At 48.1% G+C, this 24,915-nt stretch overlaps 1 protein-coding gene across 2 annotated transcripts in view; it reads left to right on the forward strand.

Moving 5' to 3' along the window:
* Positions 1 to 1,582: 1,582 nt before the first annotated feature.
* LOC129701201 (leucine-rich repeat-containing protein 52-like) overlaps positions 1,583 to 24,915 on the forward strand; it is a 29,697-nt gene continuing 6,364 nt past the window's right edge. Inside the window, exons 1-2 of one of the 2 annotated variants that reach the window (XM_055642298.1) lie at positions 1,583 to 1,838; positions 23,897 to 24,761. In XM_055642298.1, coding sequence (XP_055498273.1) covers positions 24,140 to 24,761 — 622 coding nt within the window. In that variant the 5' untranslated portion in view covers positions 1,583 to 1,838; positions 23,897 to 24,139. The remainder of the gene's footprint in view (positions 1,839 to 23,896; positions 24,762 to 24,915) is intronic. The other variant, XM_055642297.1, reaches the window with a different exon arrangement.

The following is a 24,915-nucleotide window of genomic DNA, read 5'->3' on the forward strand; positions in this document are numbered from 1 at the left end:
TTGCTGCCTTACAGCGCAAGAGATCCCGGTTCGATCCTGGCAGGCGCTGTCTGTATGGATTTTGTACGTTCTCCCCGTGACCACATGGGTTTCTCTGGGTGCTTGCTATTGAGGGAATGCAGCGAAGGTTCACAAGGTTAATTCCCAGGGTGGCGGGACTGTCATATGCTGAGAGAATGGAGCGGCTGGGCATGTATACTCTGGAATTTAGAAGGATGAGAGGATATCTTATTGAAACATATAAGATTATTAATGGTTTGGACACGCTAGAGGCAGGAAACATGTTCCCGATGTTGGGGGAGTCCAGAACCAGTGGCCACAGTTTAAGAATAAGGGGTAAGGCATTTTGAACGGAGACGAGGAAACACTTTTTCACCCAGAGAGTTGTGAGTCTGTGGAATTCTCTGCCTCAGCGGGCGGTGGGGGCTGGTTCTCGGGATACTTTCAAGAGAGAGCTAGATAGGGCTCTTGAAGATAGCGGAGTCAGGGGATATGGGGAGAAGGCAGGAACGGGGTACTGATTGTGGATGATCAGCCATGATCACATTGAATGGCGGTGCTGGCTCGAAGGGCCGAATGGCCTACTCCTGCACCTATTGTCTATTGTACCAATTGGTACAGTGAAATGTGTGGTCACCATACAGCTTTACGGCTAAAAAAAGAACACAACACACGATAGACTGCAACATAAAACATCCCCACACAGCAGAATCAAAGTTTCCCACTGTGAGGGAAGACACCAATGTTCAGTCCTCCTCCTCTGATGTTCTTTGATGTTCAACCTACAATAGTTTAATAGTTGCAAAATACAAAATAATTTGGGCATATCCCACCCATGGAAACCTTTACATTTATCCTGAATGACCTTTGAAAAAGATTATGAAAATGTCTGAAGAGCACACCATGGAGTCCTAGAGTGATACAGCGTGGAACCAGGCCCTTCGGCCCATCTTACCCACACCAACCAACGTGTCCCATCTACAATAGTACTCCTGCCTGCATTTGGACCATATCCCTCCAAACCTGTCCTATCCATGTACCTGTCCAAATGTTTCTTAATGTTTAACATGAGGCAAACAAAAGACTGAGAATTAGTTTTAGTTTCCTTGACACTGTTGCGATCATTACTTGATGTCTTTTGCTCCTTCCATGAAATAATTTACTTCTAAACGAGTTAGTGGACAGCACAGTGGCGCAGTGGTAGAGCTACTGCCTTACAGCGCCAAACTCCTGGGTTCAATCCTGACTGCGGATGCTGTCTGTACGGAGTTTGTACGTTCTACTTGTGACCGTGTGGGTTTTCTCCGGGTGCTCCGGTTTCCTCCCATACCTCAAGTAGGTCAATTGGCTTTGGTAAAAATTGTAAAATTGTCCATAGTGTGTAGGATAGTGCTAGTGTACGGGTGATCGCTGGTCGGCGTGGACTCGGTGGGCCGTGGGGCCTGTTTCCGCGCTGTATCTCTAAAGTGTAAAGAGTTGCCCCGATGGGACTTTGAACCAGAACTTACTCACACTGTATGTTTATGAATCTGACTTTACACAAAAAAATGTGGACTAGCAATGTGTCAGCTGAAGCCATAATTCAAAGTTAGGCTCCACCCCATCAGCGTATCCTGAGTTGAATTCAGCTTTATATATTCACCCTCCTCTTTTTTACCTACGTATTGATGGGTATTGTTTCATTTTTACTTGCTCCACACCAGACTGGTGGGAAAGGGGTAGCTGTGCTGAATTCTCCACTGTAGTCTAATCACACTCACATTAGAATCTGTGCTCGTGGTTCCAATGGTTTTATATATTGGACTTCCTGAACGGACTAGTGCTCAGAGGAGATGAAGGTATGTATATCATTTTAATGTCATGACAAAGCTGGGATAATATTGATTGCAACATACTGTAAGACAAGGGAGATCTTACGTGATTCTTCCACAGTTGTTTTAGTTAAATTTAGTTTAGTTTAGTTCAGTTTAGTTTAGTTTAGTTAAGTTAAGTTAAGTAAGTTAAGAAGTTTAGTTTAGTTTAGTTTAGCTTAGTTTAGTTTATTTTATTTTATTTTTACGTGTACCGAGGCTTTTTGTTGCGTGCTATCCAGTCAGTGGAAAGACTATACATGATTACAATCGAGCTGTCCACAACGAACAGATACAGATACAGGATGAAGGGAATAACGTTCAGTGCAAGATAAAGTCCGGTAAAGACCGATTAAGGATAGTCCGAGAGTCTCCAATGAGGTAGATGGTAGCTCAGGACCGCTCTCTAGTTGGTGATGATAGGATGGTTCAGTTGCCTGATAACAGCTAAGAAGAAAACTGTCCCTGAATCTGGAGGTGTCCGTTTTCACACTTCTGTACCTCTTGCCTGACGGGGGAGGGGAGAAGAGGGAGTGACCGGGGTGAGACTCGTCATTGATTAGTGTGAAATATTGTGTATAATATGTTACAGTGAAGATGTTGCCAGAAGTTGGGGACCTGAGTTGTTATGAAAGATTGGCCAAGCTAGGACTTTATTTCTTGGGGCTAAGCTGAAACAACTTGATAGTATTTGATCCTCAAAATAAGCACAGGTTGAGCCTCTCATTTGCCGATATCAAAGGAAGCCAAACATTCTTAATGTGAACACTTTCCGATATCGGTGAACCTTCATCTTGTGGCACACTTGCCAATATGATATTGTCATGTACATCGCAACATTTAGCGGCTATTATTGCAATGTTTAAGAAGGGTAGATGGACATGGTACATGGATAGAATAGGTTTAGAGGCAGTTGGGCCAAACGCAGGCAGCTGGGAACTGTGTAGATGGGACATGTTGGTCGGTGTGAGCAAGTTGGGCCAAAGGGCCTGTTTCCACACTGTATGACTCTATGTCTCCATGACTATATCAAGAAGAAACTTTTAAAAAGCAACCTAGGAAGAGTGCAGGGAAGATTTACGAGGATGTTGTCAGGACTCGAGAGCCTGAGCTATTGAGAGAGGTTGTGCAGGCTAGGACTTCATTCCCTGGAGCGCAGGAGGCTGAGGGATGATCTTATAGAGGTGTACAAGATCATGAGGGGAATAGGGTAAGGGGGAAACCGTTTCCCAGCCGCTTCCTGGTGGGGACGCGACTATTCTCCGAGTCGCGTCCTCGCCCGCCTCCTCGCGGCCTAACACCTGGATTGGCGCGGCCTTTCCTGCCGGGGACCGGACCAGAGCTTCAGCAGCGGCGGCGCAGTGCTGGAGTCACCACGGAGCAGGCGATGCCTACCTGGATCGCCGTTTGGAGCTCCGGAGCGTTGGGCCGCTGCTCCAACATCGCTGAGCTGTAGTTTGGAGAGCTTCCAGCGCGGGCGGCGCTGAACAACATCGCGGAGTCCTAGGGCCCTTTGCCGAGGGCCGCCAGCGTCACATCCCCGCCCAGCGTGGCCTGCAGACTTTGGGAGCCGCGGACTCCGGTAAGAGGTGCCCGACTCGGATGTTTCATTGACGTCGGACTTCCATCACCCCGGCGAGCGGGCCTGAACATCGGGCCGCCCGGAGCGGCGGGAGCGGGGGGTTCGGGAGCATGGAATGAGTTGCCAGAGGACGTAGTTGAGGCAGATACTATCTATCTGTCTGTCTGTCTGTCTGTCTGTCTGTCTGTCTGTCTGTCTGTCTGTCTGTCTGTCTGTCTGTCTGTCTGTCTATCTATCTATCTGTATACTACTAAAAGTCTTGTCTTGTTTGGACGCCTGGCTGTCTGCCTGCCTGTCTTGCGTGCGAGTGATCTCTAGGAACTATGCCAAAACGGTACACAATAGCGCTAAAATATTTGCACCGCCTTACTCAACTTTGTATAAAGTTTCCTTCAGATTAATGTTATATTTCACAAGTTATTGACATTTAAACGTTAAAAAAAGCCCACATTGAGATAAATAACTGTGACCCTGCTGTGAGTTTTCTGGCAGCTTCCAGCGATGATGCCACAATGGAATCTCACAGTCCTCCAATCACAATGAGATCTCATTTACATTCGCTGCTGTGAACATTCCACCACCCAACAATGACATCACAATGGGATCTCAACTGCCACCCGACAGTGACTGAGGGTAGGGAAAAGGAGTGGGAGGGAGAGGTGACAGATATAGAGTTAGAGAGAGACAGAGAGACAGATATGGGGTTAGTGTGTGTGTGAGGGGGGAGGTTAGTATGTGTGGGGGTTAGAGTGTGTGTGTGGGAGTGTGTGCATGTGTGGGAGTTTAGTGTGTGTGTGTGTGGGGGGGTAGTGTGTGGGTGTGTGGGGGTTAGTGTGTGTGTGTGTGTGGGGGGGGGGTAGTGTGTGTGTGTGGGGGGGGGGGTTAGTGTGTGTGTGGTGGGGGGGTGGTGTGGGGGGGGGGTTAGTGTGTGTGTGGGGTTAGTGTGTGTGTGGGGGGGGGTTAGTGTGTGTGTGGGGGTGTGTGGGGGTGTAGTGTGTGTGTGGGGGGGTTTGTTGTGGGGGTGTAGTGTGGTGTGTGTGGGGGGGGGGGTGTGTGTGTGTGTGTGGGGGGTTAGTGTGTGTGTGGGTGGTTAGTGTGTGGGGGGTTAGTGTGTGTGTGTGGGGGGGGGTTAGTGTGTGTGTGTGTGTGGGGGTTAGTGGGTGTGTTAGTGTGTGTGTGTGGGTGTGTTAGGGGGTGTGGTGTGGGTGGGTTAGTGTGTGTGTGTGTGGGGTGGGGGTTAGTGTGTGTGTGTGTGGGGGGGGTTAGTGTGTGTGTGTGTGTGTGTGGTGTGGGGGGGTGTGTGTGTGTGTGTGGGGGGGGTGGGTGTGTGTGGGTGGGGGGGTGGGTGTGTGTGTGTGTGTGTGTGAGTGTGTGTGTGGGTGTGTGTGTGGGGGTGTGTGTGTGTGTGGGGGGGGGGTGTGTGGGGGTGGGTGGGGGTGTGTGTGTGTGGGGGGTTAGTGTGTGTGGGGGGGGGGGTGTGTGTGTGTGTGTGTGGGGGGGGGTTAGTGTGTGGGGTGTGTGGGGGTTAGTGTGTGTGTGTGGGGGGGGGGGGTGTGTGTGTGTGTGGGGTGGGGGGGTAGTGGGTGGTGTGTGGGGGTGGGGGTTAGTGTGTGTGTGTGGGGGGGTTAGGGTGTGTGTGTGGTGGGGTTAGTGTGGGGTGGGGGGGGTAGGTGTGTGTGTGTGTGGTGTGTGTGGGGGGTTAGTGTGGGTGTGTGTGGGGGGGGGTGGGGGGGGGGGGGGGGGTTAGTGTGTGTGTGTGGGGGGGTTAGTGTGTGTGTGTGGGGGTTGTGGGGGTGTGTGTGTGGGGTGGGGGGGTGTGTGTGGTGTGGGGTGGGGGTAGGGTGTGTGGGTGGTGGGGGGGGTTAGTGTGTGTGTGGTGTGGGGGGTTAGTGGTGTGTGTGTGGGGGGTTGTGTGTGTGTGTGGGGGGGGTTAGTGTGTGTGTGGTGTGGGGGTTAGTGTGTGTGTGTGTGGTGGGGGGGTTAGTGGGGTGTGTGTGTGGGGGGGTTAGTGTGTGTGTGGGGGTGTGTGTGGGGTTTGTGGGTGTTTGTTTGTGTGTGTGGTGGGTTGTTTGTGTGGGTGTGTGTTTGGGTTGGTGTGTGTGTGTGTGTGTGTGGGGGGTTAACGTGGTGTGTGTGTGGTGTGTGTGTGTGGGGGTGTAGGGGGTCAGTGTGTGTGTGTGGGGGGTTAGTGCGTGTGTGTGTGTGGGGGTGGGACCTCAGGTGTTGTGTGGTGTGTGTGGGGGTTAGTGTGTGTGTGGTGTGGGGGTTTAGTGTGGTGTGTGTGTGTGGGGGGGTTAGTGTGTGTGTGTGTAGTGTGTGTGGGGGGGTCTGTTTACGGTGTGGGTGGTGAGGGAGGGTGGGTTAGGGTTAGAGTGGTGAACTGTGTGTGGGGGACTGGGGGGGGTTAGTGTGACAGGCACCCGACACGGGTGTCCCACTTGGGGGTTAGTACCATTTAAAAGACCCCCCCCCCCACTTGTTAGGTACATAGTCGTGGTGTGGGTGTGTGTTTGGTGTGTGGGGGTTAGTGTGGTGGGGGGGGGGTAGGTGTGTCATGTGGGGGTTGTGGGCCTGTGTTGTGTGTATGGGTGTGTGTGTGTAACATACGTGTGGGTGGTGTGGGGGGGGGGATAAGGTGTGTGTGTGTGTGTTCACAGGGGGTGTGTTGTGTGGGGGGGTTATTGTTTGTGTGTGTGGGGGGGGGGTTGTGTGTGTAGTGTGTGTGTGTGTGGGGGTTAGTGTGTGTGTGTGTGGGGGTTAGTGGTGTGTGTGTGTGGGGGTTAATGTGTGTTGTGTGTGTGGTGGAGGTGTGGGTGGGTGAACCTTTAGTGTGTGACCTTACATGAGTGTGTGGGTGTGTGGGGGAATGTGTGTGCCAGGGTGTGTGGGGGGGTTAGTAACTCAGCGGGTCAGGCTGTGTCCCGTGTTAAAGGGTTCCTTCCGAAACGTCACCCGTCCTTTTTCTAGTGACCAGCATCTGCAGTCTTGTGTGTGGTGTGGGGGGGGGTTGGGGTGTTCTAGTGTGTGGGGGGGTTAGTGATGCCTTGTGGGTGCTAGCAGTGGCTAGCTTCACGCACGCCATTGTGTAAGTTGTAGGGGAGATGGACACACAAGTGTGGACTTGTACGGTTGTGTCAGGGGGGCAGTTAGAGTGTGTGGGATGTGTTGTGTGGGGGGGTTCCAGTGTGGGGGGCGGGTCACCGTGGTGTGTGGGGTTAGTGTGTGTGTGTGTGTGGGGAATAGGTAGTGTGTGTGTGGGGGTTAGTGTGTGATGTGTGTGTGGGTGGCGGTTAGTGTGTGTGTGTGTGTGTGGGCACCTGCAGTTTAGTGTGTGTGTGTGTGGGGGTTAGTGTGTGTGTGTGGGGGTGGGTGGGTGTGTGGGGGGTTTGTTCGTGTGTGTGTGGGGGGGAGTGTGGGGATGTGTGTGTGTGGGGGGGGGTTGTGTCTGTGTGTGTGTGGTGGGGGGGGGGGTTATGACCATTCCAGTGTGGGGGGGTGTGTGTGTGGGGGTGGGGTTGGGTGTGTATGTGTTGTAGGTAAGTGTGTGTGAGTGTATATATAGTGTGTGTGTGTGTGTATATATAGTTGTGTGTGTGTGTGTATAGATTTGTGTGTGGGTGTGTGTGGGGGGGGGTGTGAAGTGTGTGTGTGGGGGGGTTAGTGTGTGTTGTGTGTGTAGGGGGGGGGTGTGTGTTAGAGGGTGTTGTGTGTGTGTGTGTGGGGTTAGTGTTGTGTGTGGGGGGGTCAGGGGGGTAGTGTGTGTGTGTGGGGGGTTAGTGTGTGGGGGGGTGTGTGGTGGTGTGTGTGTGTGTGTGGTGTGGGGGGGGGGGGGTTAGTGTGTGTGTGTGGGGGGGTTAGTGTGTGTGTGTGGGGGGGTTAGTGTGTGTGTGGGGGATTATGTCACAACGGGAACCTGTCAGCCACGCCTGCGCAGTTGGGGACTATGGGTCAGTGGTGGAATATTGTGTTTGGGGACCAGCCCTCCTGTGTCATGCTGCGCCACCCAACCCCCAACGTTGGGGACGGGGCCCAACGGGTCCCACTTGGTCTGGTATGTTACTAAAACTCTCATCTTATTTGTTTGGATGTCTGTCTGTGTGCGAGTGAGATCCTGAAATTACGCCAAAACAGTACAAGATAGCATTGCAATTTTTTCACCACCTTACTCACAATTTTCCTGTGGTGCGTTTACAAGAAGTTTTATATCAGTTCGATGTTATATTTCACATTTTTAACTTTACAAAACCCCACTTTGAGAAGATTTTTCCCAATCTGCACTGGCAGTTACCTGCTATGACATCACAATGGGATTGTAGCACTGCCCGCTACAATGTTGCTATCCCAGTACACCGAGTTCTTTAGCAAATGCAATTGCATTTTCTTTTTACGTTTACAATGAGGGAGGGTGAATAAAGGGGAATGAGTCGGCCTGCACCGTTGGGGGCTATGGCTGAGTGGTTGAACATTGTGTTGGGGGGGGGGACGGGTTGCGTTGGGGGACCAGGCCTCCCGTGTGACAGGCACCCAACAGGTCCCACTTGGTCTAGTACCATTTAAAAGACACTTGGACAGGTACATAGATGGGAACGGTTTAGAGAGATTTGGGCCAAATGAAGGTAAATGGGACCTGTTTAGATGGGTCATCTTGGTGGGCATGTTGGTCTCTGGGCCTGTTTCCTTGCTGCAAGACTCTATGACTCTAATTGTAATAATGAATGTAACATACGTAAATGGTACTCTTCCCTTGGATAAGGTGGAAGAAACCATTGTTTTCACAGGGAAACTCACTTTTTGGATATTTATGGTTGGTAAGCAGTGGTATTATTTGGAAAGATTTGCATATCATATGTAGTTACAAGACTTAAAAATAAATAATACTAACTTTTGAATTTGAACCTAATGGACGTTTAAATGCAATCAGAATTCCAACTTAATGCCAGTCAGAAGGAGAACAAAAGGTTAAGAGGGTGGTGCCCTTTACATGAGAAAGATTCTATCTACAAGGAAGCAATATGATGCCAGAAATAACTGAAATTATATAATACCTTAAATGTTTTTGGATCATAATGATATTCAGTTTGACACAAAGTGTTGGAGTAACTCAGCGGGTCAGGCAGCATCTCTGAAGGGTTCCCTCCCGAAACGTCTAAAGGGTTCCCTTCCGAAACGTCACCCGTCCTTTTTCTCTAGTGGTGCTGCCTGACCGGCTGAGCTACTCCAGCACTTTGTCTCTATCTTTGGTATAGACCAGCATCTGCAGTTCTTTGTTTCTCTATTCTTCGATCTTCAGAGGTGCAGCTTTCTAGGAGTGGCAAAGTAACTTCACGCACTGCCAGCAGTCTCAATCTAAGTCAGCCTAAGTTCAGGGGAGATGGACACAAAGTGCTGGACTTGTACGCAGCGGGTCAGGCGGCAGCTCGGGAGGAAAAGGATGGCGACGTTTCAGGTGGGGACCGTTCCAGACCCGAACCGTCACCGATGTTCTCCAGAGCGTCACCTATGCAGCTTCTCTGGAGAAAAGGAATAGGTGACATGTTGGCTCGAGACCCTACTTCAGATGCGTTTTCTCCAGAGGTGCTGCCCGACTCGCTGAGTTACTCCAGCACTTTGTGTCTACCTTTGGTATAAACCAGCACCTGTAGTTCTTGGTTTCTCTACTTCACGATCTGAGGTCCCACCTCTGAGACATAGGTATGGGTGCCACTGCACAGCCACCACCAGAAGTGCCTTTCTCCTGAGACTTTAAACTGAGGTCCTTTCTGCACATTTTGATGAACTTAATAGATCCATGAGAGTCCTGAGGAACATTTAGGGAGGATGGCCTGACCAGTATTAATTCCTGAGCTCACACCATTCAGTAACCTCGAGACACAAGGAACTGCAAGTGGTGGAACGCTTGAGTAAAACACCAAGTCAAACACAAACACAAGGACTGGACAAGCTAGATGCAGGAAAAATGTTTCCAATGTTGGGCGAGTTCAGAACCAGGGCCCACAGTCTGAGAATAAAGGTGAGGTCATTTAAGGCTGAGAGTTGGGAATTTATGGAATTCCCTGCCACAGAGGGCAGTGGAGGCCAAATCACTGAATGGATTTAAGAGAGAGTTAGATAGAGCTCTAGTGGAGTCAAGGGATAGGGGGAGAAGGCAGGCACGGGTTGTTGATTGGGGACGATCAGCCATGATCACAATGAATGGCGGTGCTGGCTCGAAGGACCGAATGGCCTCCTCCTGCACCTATTTTCTATGTTTCTATGTTTCTAAGTGCTGGAGGAACTCAGCGGAACAGGCAGCATCTGTGAAAGGAATGGACAGGCAACGTTTCGGGTTGGGAACCCTTCTTCAAAAGGCAATAAGACCCAGGAACAGGGAGTTAAGCCATTCGGTCCATCAATCCCTGCTGTAAAAATACCCAATGTGTCGATGTCCACAGCCATCTGTGGCAACAGATTTCTTTGATCTATCTCCAATACTTAGATGACTGCATCAGTGCTGCCTCCTGCACCCATGCAAAACTCATGGATTTCATCAACTTCACCACTAATTTCCATCCTACACTCAAATTTACTTGGACCATCTCCGACACCTCCCTCTCCTTTCCTGATCTCACAGTCTCCATCACAGGAAATAGACTATCGACTGACGTCTATTATAAACCCACTGACTCCCACAACTATCTTGACTACACTTATTCCCACCCTGCTTCCTGCAAAGACTCTATCCCCTACTACTAATTCCTCCGTCTACACCGCATCTGCACCCAAGATGAGGTGTTCCATACCAGAACATCTGAGATGTCCTCATTCGTTAGGGAACAGGGGTTCCCCTCTCCCATCATAGATGAGGCCCTCGTGTTTCCTCAGTACCCCACAGTTTCGCCCTTACACCCCCTCCCCCTCGTCGCAACAGAGACAGAGTCCCCCTAGTCCTTACTTTCCACCCATCAGCCGTCGCATACAACACATCACCCTCCGAAATCTTTGCCACCTCCAAAGAGATCCCAACATTAGCCACATTTTCCCATCTCCACCCCTTTCCGCCTTCAACAGAGACCGTTCCCTCTTCAACTCCCTGGCTAACTCACCCCTTCCCTCCCAAACCACCCCCTCCCCAGGTTCCTTCCCCTGCAACCGCAGAAGATTCAACACCTGTCCCTACACCTCCTCCCCCGACAGTCCTTTCAGGTTAGGCAGAGGTTCACTTGCACCACCTCCAACCGCATCTACTGTACCCGTTGTTCAAGATGTGGACTCTTATACATCGGCGAGACCAAACGCAGACTGGGCGATCGTTTCGCTGAGCACCTTTGGCTGAACCAACCTGATCTCCCGTTTGCTAAACACTTGAATTCTCCGTCCCACACACATCTTTCTGTCCTGTGTGTCCTCCATTGTCAGAATCAGGCTAAATTAAAATTGGAGGAACAGCATCTCATATTTCGCTTGGACAGCTTACAGCCAGTGGTATGAATATTGACTTCTCTCACTACAGGTAGCCCCGGCATTCCCTCTCTCTCTATCCCTCCTCCACCCAAGTCACACTCGCTTCTCGTTTTCATCCAACAAACAGCTAACAATGGCCCGTTTCCTTTATCAGCATTACTTTTTTTGCATATCTTACATTCTTTGTTCTTTATCTAGAAACATAGAAACATAGAAATTAGGTGCAGGAGTAGGCCATTCGGCCCTTCGAGCCTACACCGCCATTCAATATGATCATGGCTGATCATCCAACTCAGTATCCCGTACCTGCCTTCTCTCCATACCCCCTGATCCCCTTAGCCACAAGGGCCACATCTAACTCCCTCTTAAATATAGCCAATGAACTGGCCTCAACTACCCTCTGTGGCAGAGAGTTTCCAGAGATTCACCACTCTCTGTGTGAAAAAAAAGTTCTTCTCCATCTCGGTTTTTAAAGGATTTCCCCTTTATCCTTAAGCTGTGACACCCCTTGTCCTGGACTTCCCTAACATCGGGAACAATGGATATCTACAGCAGCATCTATATCTTTTGTTTCCATTATTCCTAACCAGTCTGAAGAAGGGCCTTGACTTGCAACGTCACACATTCCTTCTCTCCAGAGATGCTGCCTGACCTGCTGAGTTACTCCAGCATTTTATGTCTATCCTTGCAGAACTTTATGCTTTGCTCATTAAACGTCCTCTTTCACGAGAAGGTGTGAGCCCTTTGATGTTGTGTGCCTGAAGCAATGTCCCTGACTGGTAAAGCAGGAAACAGTACAGTTAAAACCTGCTGTGCCACCATCTGACACTGAGCTGTCCATTCTGTGTAAGCACTTATTTCCTTTTTACCTTTGGAGGCAGTTCTGTTCAGGCTCTCACAGTGAGATCTGATTGCAAACACTAATGACGTTGCAGAATGGCTCATGAGTTTCATTACCTCAAGTCAGAGAAACTCCAGATTCAGGGACAGTTTCTTCGCAGTTGTTATCAGGCAACTGAACCATCCTCTCCCCAACTAGAGAGCGGTCTCGACCTCCCATCTACCTTATTGGAGACCTTCAAATTATAGTCATAGTCATAGAGTGATACAGTGTGGAAACAGGCCCAACTTGACCACACCGGCCAATATGTCCCAGCTACACTCGTCCCACCTGCCTGCATTTGGTCCATATCCCTCCAAACCTGCCCTATCCATGTACCTGTCCAACTGTTTCTTAAACGTTGGGATAGTCCCAGCCTCAGCTACCTCCATACACCCGCCAAACATGTTCCTGATGTTGGGGGAGTCCAGAACCAGGGCCCACAGTTTAAGAATAAGGGGTAAGTCATTGAGAAAGGAGATGAGGAAACACTTGTTCACACAGAGAGTTATGAGTCTGTGGAATTCCCCAGAGGGCAGTGGAGGCCGGTTCTCTGGATACTTTCAAGAGAGAGCTAGATAGGGCTCTTACAGATAGCGGAGTCAGGAGATATGAGGAGAAGGCAGGATCAATCAATCAATCAATCAGTTTTATTCGTCTGAAGAAGGGTTTCGGCCCGAAACGTTGCCTATTTCCTTCGCTCCGTAGGTGTTGCTGCACCCGCTGAGTTTCTCCAGCATTTTATCTACCTTCGATTTTCATGCATCTACAGTTCCTTCTTTAACAAAAAGTTTTATTCGTCACTTGCACATAAAGAACGGGGTACTGATTGTGGATGATCAGCCATGATCACATTGAATGGCGGTGCTGTCTTGAAGGGCCGAATGGCCTCTTCCTGCACCTATTGTCTATTGTCTATCGTGTGAAAAAGTTACCGCTCAGGTTCCTATATAAATATTTTTACCTTCACCTTGAACCCATGTTCCTTGGTTCTCGATTCCCCTACTCTGGGCAAGAAACTCTGTGCATCTATCCGATCTTTTCCACTGCTCTTTCCGTTTCTCCAAAGATGCTGCCTGACCCGCTGAGTTACTCTAGAATTTGATGTCTATTGTTGTTAATCGGTCTTTACTGGACTTTATCTTGCACAAAACGCGATACTCCTTATTCTGTATCTGTACACCGTGGACGGCTCCATTGTAATCAGGTATAGACTTTTTGCTGACTGGTTGGCACGCAACAAAAAAGCTTTTCATTGTACCTCGATACACGTGACAATAATAAGCAAAATGAAACAAAACAAGCACAAACAAAACTAATAGGCTGTGGGCCGGGCATCGAAAATGGGTCTAGAAATGAACTTTCGTGACCCATGTCTCAGAACGACATTCAATTTTGCACAGATAAAATATAATTGAGAAGGAAGTCATACTCATCAGTGGCAAAAGTTGCACATTCATTAATTAAACTAATTAGAAAATTAGATCAAAAAAGTAAATCGCCATCTAGTGTCCAATGCCTATATTACACCATGGGGAGCCTATTTCCGTGTGTACCTGTCAAACGTGCATCTGTAAATGTGTGTGTGGATGTGTGTGTGGATGTGTGTGTGGGTGTGTGTGTGTGTGTGTGTGTGTGTGTGTGTGTGTGTGTGGTGTGTGTGTGTGTGTGTGTGGTGGATGTGTGTGTGTGTGTGTGTGTGGGTGTGGTGTGTGTGTGTGTGTGGTGTGGTGTGTGTGTGTGTGTGGTGTGGATGTGTGTGTGTGTGTGATGTGTGTGGGGTGGTGTGTGGTGTGTGTGTGTGTGGTGGATGTGTGTGTGGTGTGTGTGTGTGTGGTGTGTGTGTGTGTGTGTGTGTGTGTGTGTGTGGTGTGTGTGTGTGTGTGTGTGTGTGTGTGTGGTGTGTGTGGTGTGTGTGTGTGTGTGTGGTGTGTGTGTGTGTGTGTGGTGTGTGTGTGTGGTGTGGGTGTGTGTGTGGGTGTGTGTGTGTGTGTGTGGGAGTGTGCGTGTGTGGGTGGATGTGTGTGTGTGGTGTGTGGTGTGTGTGTGTGTGGTGGATGTGTGTGTGTGTGTGTGGGTGTGTGTGTGGGTGGGTGTGTGTGTGGGTGTGTGTGTGTGTGTGGGTGGATGTGTGTGTGTGGTGTGTGTGTGTGGATGTGTGTGTGTGGTGGTGTGTGTGTGTGTGTGTGTGTGTGTGTGTGTGTGTGTGTGTGTGTGTGTGTGTGTGTGTGTGTGTGTGTGTGTGTGTGTGGGTGTGTGTGTGTGTGTGTGGATGTGTGTGTGTGTGTGTGTGGATGTGTGTGTGTGTGTGTATGTGTGTGTGTGTGTGTGTGTGGATGTGTGTGTGGGTGTGTGTGTGTGTGTGTGTGTGTGTGTGTGTGTGGTGTGTGTGTGTGTGTGTGTGTGTGTGTGGATGTGTGTGTGGGTGGGTGGGTGGATGTGTGGAATTCTCCCACTGTCATTCACCAGCACGCCATAATCATAAGCCATTCACTCATTGTTTAAATAATTCGATGCAATAAACAGCAAAACACTCCACATTAAAAGACTTTTATAATCATTTATTTCCCCAATCTTTTCGTTGATATTCCATCTAATCTTCATCTGAATATTCTTCATCGGATTCCAAATCCTTTGTAGTAAGAGATTTTCTGCAGGCAACACACTTACATAATTCTGTACATGGCACACCATGCTGTTGACATGAGCATCTTCCTTTGTCTGTACTTGACTTCTCACAGCTTGTTTTCTTGCATGAACAGTATGTTCATTCTAACAATGTGCTTGGGGCCGGATGCAGATCAGCCCAGTCAATGTCCAATTCACCACCTACAATTTTCCACCCTTTGGACTGGGAATTTGTGGAAACCGTGCCATGCATTGTAAATGTACAGCAGTCTGGTAAAGGAATGAAAAGTAAAATAAATCAACATCCTCAAATATATCTTTACATTGTTCAAAGTAACATCATACCTGAAACAAAGTGCGTGATTGGCCAATTGGCATCCGGTTCAATGTTAAACGAGCTTTGATTGGAATCGAAAAATTTGAGGTTTTTCTCATATTTTAAAAATATGTGCAGGTTTTGTTCTTTGACGAGTTTCAGGTATGATTTATGTAATATTTTTACACAATATGTTAAAAATTCCGTGAGCAGTTCCGTGAGTTGGGTCACGAACTTGAACAAAACAGCTCCTCGGCCCACAGCCTATAAACTAAACTAGACTAAAGTCAACTGCTATGGGATAGCCAATGACAAGTATACTTCTGGGTGCTATTGTATTTTTCTCTTCAATTAAACAATCCCTCAGTACAGAGTTCGAAACCTGGATTCTGTCTCTTATCATTTATCCCATCGGGGCACAGAGAACAGCTTTGGCTCAAATGTACACAAAGTGCAGGAGAAACTCAGCAGGTCTGGCAACATCTCCGGCAATCCAGAGGAGGCCAGAATAGAAATGTCAGAATGGGAATAGCAAGGGGAATCACAGTGGCGCAGCAGTAGAATTGCTGCCACACAGCAACAGAGGCCCCGGTTCAATCCTGACCTTGGGTGCTGTCTGTACATAGTTTGTACATTCTCCCTGTGGGCACGTGGGTTTTCTCCAGGTGCTCCAGGTTCCTCTCACACTCTAAAGACACACAGGCTTGTACGTTAATTGGCTTCGGTAAATTGTAAATTGTCCCTAGTGTGCAGAATAGTGCTAGTACACGGGTAAGCATTGATAGGCACGGACTCGTTGGGCAAAAGGGCCAGTTTCCGCACTTTATCACTAAATTAAATTAAACTAGACTAACACTAGACTAAACTAAATTAACCTAAACCAACCAAAACTAAACCAGGAGATCCGTGGCAAACTGAGCGCAAGTGAATTCTCCAATTTTAGGTAATGTTGTCATCCCCCCAACTCCCTTCCCTTCCCCTTCAGTGCACACCCATTTCTCCCACATGACTGTCATAAGGTCAAAAGGGATAGGAGCAGAATTAGGCCATTCGGCCCACTAGGTTACTGTGCCATTCATCATTGCAGATCTATCTCTCCCTCCTAAACTCCATCTCCAGCGGCAGAAACTCTGGTTGGATTCAAGAGGCAGATCTCAGACTAAACTATTGAATGGTTGGGTGGCAGATTCTTATTTGGTTCCATTTTGATAGACTCTAGTTTTTGTACTTACAAAAAAAACTGAACATCCTTTTTTTAATGTTAAATTGATATCATGTCTCACTTCCACTTAAACTGAAAGATCTGGAGAGCCCTGAACTACTATCTGCCTCATTGGTGACCCTTGGGCTATCTTTGATCGGACTTTATTGGCTTTACCTTGCACTAAACATTATTCCCTTTATCATGTTTCCATACACCGTGGACGGCTCGATTGTCATCATGTATTGTCTTTCCGCTGGCTGGTTGGCACGTAACAAAAAGGCTTTTCACTGTACCTCGGTACACGTGACAATAAACTCAAACTGAAACTGAGTTTAACACATCAATTTAACATGATAAAGGATACTCAGTCTTCAAGGCCTTAAGCGTTAAGCTAAAGTAATGGGCCTGTCACACTTAGGCGATTTTTTTTGGCGACTGTCATAGTCATAGCACGTCGCCGAATAACCGGCGACTGGACGCCCCTACAATGTCTACGACAATATCTACAACAACCTACCACCTAGTAGACATCAAGCTACATCAAGCTACCGACAACCGGCGACACATTAGGACGTCCACTTATGACCACACCTACGACAACCTACGTCCACCTGCAACAAGGTAAGACAATTGAGTCGCCGGTACCTGTCGCCGGTTGTCGAAGGTTGATGTAGGTAGTCGCCAATGGAATTCACCGAAACCAGAACCGGCGACAATCTACGCCATCCTGGCGACAATCTACGACAGCACCTACGTCAGGAGAAGTCAAGCTACGACAAGCCCACGGTCAACGACTTTCGCCGAAAGGTTTTGAACATTTCAAAATCCAGCGGCGACCAGAAAGACGGTACGACTCTTTGGTCGACTGACGAGACGACTCACGACCATCCAGGCGACACCCTGACGACCATGTGGTGAAAGCCTAGTCGCCTGTAGTCGCCTAAAAAATTGCCTAAGCATGACAGGGGCATAAAGCACTTGCAAAACATCAAACCTGATCTGGCAGAAACAGTGATACTCCATAGGCTGTTCATGATGGTATTCCTATGCAGTCCAAGGAGGTCTGTTGGTGCAAGTACTGCCTTGCCCCAACTTCATGGAAGTAGAAACTCATAATGACATGGTGGCACAGCGGTAGAGTTGCTGCCTTACAGCGAAAGCAGTGCCGGGCACCCAGGTGTGGGTGCTGTCTGTACAGAGTTTGTACGTTCCCCCCGTGACCTGCATGGGTTTCAACCGAGATCTTTGGTTTCCTCCCACACTCCAAAGACGTACAGGTTTGTAGGTTAATTGGCTTGGTAAATGTAAAACTTGTGCGGGGATCGCTGGTCGGCACGGACCCTGTGGGCCAAAGGGCCTGTTTCCGCACAGTATCTCTAAACTAAACTAAACTAAACTAAACTAAACGCTCATATTATTATCCAAGTATTGGAGGGACCATGAATTGGTGGAATCAGCATCTTTGCCAAAGAATTAAAAAATATGCAAAAACTATGCAACATCCAAGATAATCATTAACTAGTAATGGGTTTGATCAAAAATAAGTTTACAAAACAAATAAAACATTCGTCCAGACTGCTAAAGCTTCTTCATCTTTCTCACATAAAAGGCATTTGACTTTGACTAAATGACTCCTTCTTTCAAGTACCTATCATACATAAAAGTACATGTGTAGGTCGGGACTGCAGATGCTGGTTTAAACCAAAGATAGTCACAAAATGCTGGAGTAACTCAGCCGGGACAGGCAGCATCTCTGGAGAAATGGAATTGGCAATGTTTCGAGTTCAAGACCCTTCTGCAGACAATAAAAGCATGCTTGATGTGAAAAGCCATATAGGTTCAGTAACATCCTGGTATATACACAGAACCGTTTCCCATCATGACGACATTGACCAGGGGAGATTAGCAGACTTAATGTTCAGAGGGCTCTGATAACACTGGCTCCATCAAAAGGCAAAGAGTCTCCAGGTCTGCTTTGTCTCCAGAACCAGGGGCCATAGTTTAAGAATAAGGGGTAAGTCATTTAGAACGGAGACAAGGAAACACTTTTTCTCACAGAGAGTGGTGAGTCTGTGGAATTCTCTGCCTCAGAGGGCGGTGGAGGCCAGTTCTCTGGACACTTTCAAGAGAGAGCTAGATAGGGCTCTTAAAGATAGCGTTGTCAGGGGATATGGGGAGAAGGCAGGAACGGGGTACTGATTGGGGATGATCAGCTATGATCACATTGAATGCCGGTGCTGGCTCAAAGGGCCGAATGGCCTATTCTTGCACCTATTGTCTATTGTAAATCATAACAGCATGAGTTTTTAAAAAACGTTACGTAGCTCAATGTGAATTTAAGGTCTTACATTTAACCAAAGTAAACTATGAAGGTAGGAGAGTGGCACGTTGGCGCAGTGGTAGGGTTGCTGCCTTACAAGCGTCAGAGTCCTGGGTTCGATCCTGACTACGGGTGCTGTCTGTGAGCAGTTTGTACGTTCTCCCTGTGACCGCGTGGGTTTTCTACGGGTGCCCCGGTTTTCTCCCACACCCCAAAGACGTGCAGGTTTGTAGGTTAATTGGCATCACTAAACAAAAATTGTAAATTGCCCCTCGTGTGTAGGATAGTTCCAGTGTACTGGTCGGCATGGACTAGGTGGGCCGAAGGATTTGTTTCCGTATGGTATCTATAAACTCTACAGTGTAAAAGCTGGGAATGTTTGGATTCGTGTTCACCTGTATGAAGTGTTAACTTCTGCACCTGATGCAGCAAAACCATGTGCAGAGAATATGTAGAAACATGGAACTGCAGATAGCAGTTTACAAAAAAAGACATACAGTGCTGGAGTAACTCAGTGGTTCAGGCAACTGCCCTGGAGAACACGGATAGGTGACGTTTCAGAGACTGATCGCAAGGGTGGGAGAGGAGGGGATCTGATATACACAAAGTGCTGGAGTAACTCAGCAGGTCAGGCAGCATCTCTGTATATCATGGATAGGTGACGTTTCGGGTCGGGATCCCTTTTCAGACTGATGGGGGGGGGGGGGGGGGGGGGGGGGATAGATAGTTGGAAGAGAGGAGGGGCAGGATAAAGTATGACAGGTAATAGGTGAACACGAGCAAGGGTTTCTTTTGATGGGCAGATGGATGGAACAAGGCCAAGGATGAAAAGGCAGAAGGTGTGAGACAAAAGGATTGAAGAGGTGTGAATTGTGAAGCCAGAGGAAGGAATGTAGGGGGAGGGGAAGGGGGGAAATAATCAATAGTCCAGGTGGGGCACAGAGGAAGGGGGGAGGGGGAGTTTTTAAAGGGGGGGGGGGGGGGGTGAGTGAGGCAGAAAGGCGAGAGAGTTGTAAGAGGTTACCTAAAATTGAAGAACTGGATGTTCATCAGTTGGGTTAGAAGCTACTCCAGCAGAATATGAGGTGCTGTTCTGCCAGATTTCATGTGGCATCACTCTAACAATGGATGATGCCCAGGACAGAAAGGTCAGTATGGGAATTGGGAGGAGAGCTAAAATGATTAGCAAACTGGGAGATCTAGTAGCATTGGTTATTGGTGCATCTGAAGAAGGGTCCCAACCAGAAACGTCACATAGAAACATAGAACATAGAAAAATAGATGCAGGAATAGGACATTCGGTCCTTTGGGCCAGCACCGCCATTCAATATGAACATAGCTGATCATCTAAAATTAGTAGCCCGTTCCTGCTTTTCCCCCATATCCCTTGATTCCTTTAGCCCTAAGAGCTAAGTCTAACGCTGCCTTGAAAACATCCAGTGCATTGGCCTCCACTGCCTTCTGTGGCAGAGAATTCCACAGATTCACAACTCTCTGGGTGAAGAAGTTTTTTCTCATTTCTGTCCGAAATGGCCTTCTCCTTATTCTTAAATTGCGACCTCTGGTTCTGGACTCTCCCAACATCGGGAACATTTATCCTGCATCTAGCCTGACCAAACCTTTAAGAATTTGATATGTTTATGAGATAGCCTCTCATCCTTCTAAATTGCAGTGAATACAAGTCCAGTCGACCCATTCTTTCACCATAAGCCAGTCCTGCCATCCCGGGGATTAACCTGGTGAACCTACGCTGCACTCCCTCAATAACAATAATGTCCTTCCTCAAATTAGGAGACAGAAATTGCACACACTACTCCAGGTGCGTTCTCACCAGGGCCCTGTACAACTGCAGTAGGACCTCCTTGCTCCTAAACTCAAATCCTCTTGCAATGAAGGCCAACATGCCATTGGCTTTCTTCACTGCCTGCTGTACCTGCATGCATACTTTCAGTGACAGATTGTAAAGGACGTCAACGTCAAAGTCTCGTTTACTTCCCCTTTTCCTAATCTGACACCATTCAGATAATAATCTGCCTTCCTTTTTTTGCTACCAAAGTGGATAACCACACATTTGTCCACATTGTACTGCATCTGCCATGCATCTGCCCACTCACCCAACCTATCCAAGTCACCTACAGCCTCAAAGCATCCTCATCGCAGCTCACACTGCCACCCAGCTTTGTGTCATTCGCAAACTTGTAGACGTCACATTTAATTCCCTCGTTTAAATCATTATTATATATTGTAAATAACTGGGGTCCAAGCACCGAGCCTTGTGGCACTGCCTGCCATTCTGAAAAGGGCCCGTTAATTCCTACTCTTTGCTTCCTGTGTGCCAACCAGTTCTCTATCCATGTCAATACCCTACTCCCAATACCATGTGGTCTTATTTTGCACCCTGATCTCTTGTGTGGGACCTTGTCAAAGGCTTTTTGAAAGTCCAGATACACCACATTCACTGGCTCTCCCTTATCCATTCTACTTGTTACATCCTCAAAAATTCCAGATTAGTCAAGCATGATTTCCCCTTCATAAATCCATGCTGACTTTGACCGATCCTGTCACTGCTTTCCAAATGTGCTGGTGTAACATCTTTAACAATCGACTCAAGCATCTTCCCCACTCCCAATGTAAAGCTAACTGGTCTATAATTTCCTGTTTTCTCTCTCCCTCCTTTCTTAAGTAGTGTGGTTACATTGGCTACCCTCCAGTCCCACAAGAACTGATCCAGAGTTTGTAGAACATTGGAAAATGATCACCAATGCATCCATGATTTCTAAGGCCACCTTCTTGAGTACTTTGCAATGTAGAGTATCTGGCCCTGGGGATTTATCTGCCTTCAGTCCCAACAGTTTACCTAACACCATTTCCTGACTAATGTGGATTCCCATCAGTGCCTCCCTCCCACTAGATCCTCGGTCCCCTAGTATTTCTGGGAGATTGTTTGTGTCTTTCTTAGTGAAGACAGAAGCAAAGTATTTGTTTTACTATTCTGCCATTTCCTTGTTTCCCATTATAAATCCCTTGCTGTCTCCTCCCCTTACTCAGCCCCCCTGCTGTCTCCTCCCATCCCCCAGCCTTCGGGCTCCTCCTCCTTTTCCCTTTCTTGTCCCCACCCACACGCCCGCCCCCTATCAGTCTGAAGAAGGGTTTCGGCCAGAAACGTTGCCTATTTCCTTCGCTCCATAGATGCTGCTGCACCCGCTGAGTTTCTCCAGCTTTTTTTGTGTAACCTTCGATTCTCCAGCATCTGCAGTTCCCTCTTAAACACACATAAATTCATCTGTGTCTGATTGCAAGGGACGTACATTTGTCTTCACTAATCTTTTCCGTTTTACATATCTAAGGAAGCTTTTAGTTTTTTTATTCCCTGCAAGCTCTTTTTTCCCCCTCTTAATGAACCCCTTTGTCCTCCTCTGTTGGGTTTTAAATTTCTCCCAACCCTATGGTTTGCTGCTTCCTCTGGCCAATTTCTATGCCTTTTCCTTGGATTTACCACTATCCTTGATTTCCCTCGTCAGCCACGGTTGAGTCGCCTTCCCCGTTTTATTTTTTCGCCAGACAGGGATGAACAATTTTTGGAGTACACCCATGCAATCTTTAAATCTTCGCCATTGCATCTCCACCGTCAACCCTTTAAGTATAATTTGCTGGTTTATCCTAGCCAATTCCTGTCTCATGCCTTCAAAGTCTCCATTCTTTAACTTCAGGACCCTAGTCTCTGAATTAATCGTGTCACTCTCCATCCTAATGCAGAATTCCACCATATTATGGTCACTGTTGCCCAAGGGACCTTGCACAACAAGATCGCTAACTAATTCTTCCTCATTACACAATACCCAGTCTAGGATGACCTGCCCTCTAGTCGGTTCTTCTACATATTGGTTAAAAAAAACCCCCATCCCGTATACATTCCAGGAAATCGTCCTCCTCAGCGCTGCTACCAATTTGATTGGCCCAATCTATATGTAGATTAAAGTCACCCATGATAACTGCTGTACCTTTGCTACACACATCCCTAATTTCCTGCTTGATGTTTTTCCCAACCTCCCTACTGCTGTTTGGTGGTCTGTATACCACTCCAACAAGCCTTTTCTGCCCTTGGCTATTTCGCAGTTCCACCCATACCGATTCTACAGCATCCAAGCTAATGTCTCACCTTGTTATTGCATTAATCTCCTCTTTAACCAGCAATGCTACCCCACCTCCTCTTCCTTTCTGTCTATCCCTCCTGAATATCGAATACCCCTGCATGTTTAGTTCCCAGCCTTGGTCACCCTGGAGCCATGTCTCCATAATTCCAACTAGATCATATTCCTTAACCACTAACTGCACATTCCATTCATCCACCTTATTGTGAATGCTCCTCGCATTAAGTCACAGAGCTTTCATGTTTGTTTTTCTTATCTCCCTTCCATCTTTTGCTTCTGTCCTTTTATGGCCCTCTCTCCTTGCATTGGTTCCCATCGCCCTGCCCTGTTAGTTTAAATGTGGCCTTTCCTACACTCTCTTTCCCATTAACTGCACGCATACGCTTCCACGTTGTTGACTCCCTCCCCCCAACCCCCCACTGTTTAATTTAGTAAAGTAAAGTATCCTTTATTGTCATTCAGACATTTCAGTCTGAACGAAATTGTATACCTTGCAGTCATAACATAGAATAAAATAACAAAACACACACTTAACACAATTTAACATCCACCACAGTGAGTCCACCAGGCACCTCCTCACTGTGATGGAAGGCAAAAGTCTTAAAGTCCTTGTCTCTTCCCTCCTCGACTCCCTCTGCGTTGAGGCGATCCAGCTTCCGATGTTGGGACCCCCCCCCCCCTGCCAGGTGATGGTGCCCTGTGGCCGCATCCGAGCTCCGCGAACGGGCCAGTTAAAACTCCGCGGCCCGGGGTGGTCGAAGCTGCCGAAGCTGCCATCCTCCAGTCCAGCGGACAAAGCTGTCGTTGTGGGAGCTCCAGAATACCGGTCACCAACCTGGGACATGCAAGCTCCCAATGTTGTCGTCCACTGGGCCCGTGTAGCCCTCGCAAACCTGCCTGCCAGAATGTTAGTCCCCCTCCAGTTAAGGTGCACCCATCCCTTTTGTACAGGTCACCCCTGCCCCATCTAGAAATCTAAACCCCTGCCCCCTGCACCAACTCCCCACCCCTATCTCCCTTTCCTACCCTCACTAGCATGAGGTACTGGAAGCAATCCAGAGATAACCACCCTAGAAGTCCTGCTTCTCAGCCTCCTGCCTAACTCTCTATACTCATGTTGCAGGAAAGATGCACAAATACTTCCCACTTCCCACCTCATTCCTTCCCCCCTGAGGTGCTGCCCAACCCGCTGAGCTACTCCAGCACTTTGTGACTAGCATTGGTTGTAACATTGGGAAGTCAAGTTGAATAGATTGGTGGACACCAATGTTCAATTTATTAGAAGTAACGCTGAAACGAAAAGTGACACACAAAACAATCTGTAACCTTTAATAATTGACTTGGCGTGTTATATTTAGTAGATCGGTTAACGGATTGCCATAGAGCAGGTAGGAATTTAACGCGCGTGGTAAATAAATAATCCATTCTCTAAATATAGCGCACGTTAAGGAAATGAAAGTGTATTTTGTGGCATACCTAAGCGATTATTTGTCATGACCCATAACCCATATTTCACCCTGCCCAGTTTAGGTAATATCATCTAACTGAGGTGTGAGTTTCAGAAGGCTTCGGAGAGCGTGAAGGGGGCAGATGCATAAGCAATTGACCAAGACGCAAAGTCACTGTGATCTCCAACGCCCCGGTTACCAACAGTGTCCAAGGATCTCGACGCTGTTTCATCCACCAAGACCTCAAGCAAACACAAGCGACATTCTCAGAGCGGAGATGACTTGGGTGGGAAGACTTGGATGAAAGAAGGTCCGGGAATATGGATGACTATTTCATGTTGAAGGGTTTAAGACTGCTCAGTGTCTTCCTCATAGCCAAAGTGTTTCGGGTCACTGGCTGTCCCTACGGCTGCAATTGTAGCCAGTTTTCAATCAACTGCACGGGCGCTCACCTCCAGCAGTTCCCACTGGACATCCCCTTTGCTACCAAACAACTGCTCTTCTGTAATAACAACATCTCCGGCCTCCCCGTCCACCTCAACTACCTGGGCGGGCTGGTTCACCTGGATCTCAGCAACAACTCGCTGGCCGAGATCTCCCAGAGCGCCTTGGTCAACATGCAGAGGTTGGTGTATCTGGACCTCAGCCGCAACCGTCTGCGGGAGCTCACCCACCTCGCCTTCAGCTACCTGGCTAATATGGTGGTGCTGAAAGTGAGCGGCAACAAGGAGTTGACTTTCGTGGACAGCCGGGCGCTCTCTGCAAACCCCAAGCTGCAAGACCTTGACTTGAGCGGGAACGGTTTGACCTTCATAGATGTCAACATCTTGTCTGCGCTCACTCACCTCAGATCAGTGCGCTTGGCAGGAAACCCTTGGGTGTGCAATTGCAACTCGGAAAACCTAATTAGTTGGATAAGAAGAAACAGGCGAATTATTCCAGGTAGACTTTAATTTGTCCTTCATTTGTCGGGTGAAAAGAAATCGAATGAAACCTCAATTATTGCAGAATGCAAGAATGGAATTGGATCAACACCGCACTTAATGCCCATCTCCAGTTGATCTCAAGCCGAATGGGAAATTTAAGAGTGTTTTTC

Source organism: Leucoraja erinacea, chromosome 10 (genome assembly GCF_028641065.1).
Source record: "Leucoraja erinacea ecotype New England chromosome 10, Leri_hhj_1, whole genome shotgun sequence".
Lineage (NCBI taxonomy): Eukaryota > Metazoa > Chordata > Chondrichthyes > Rajiformes > Rajidae > Leucoraja > Leucoraja erinaceus.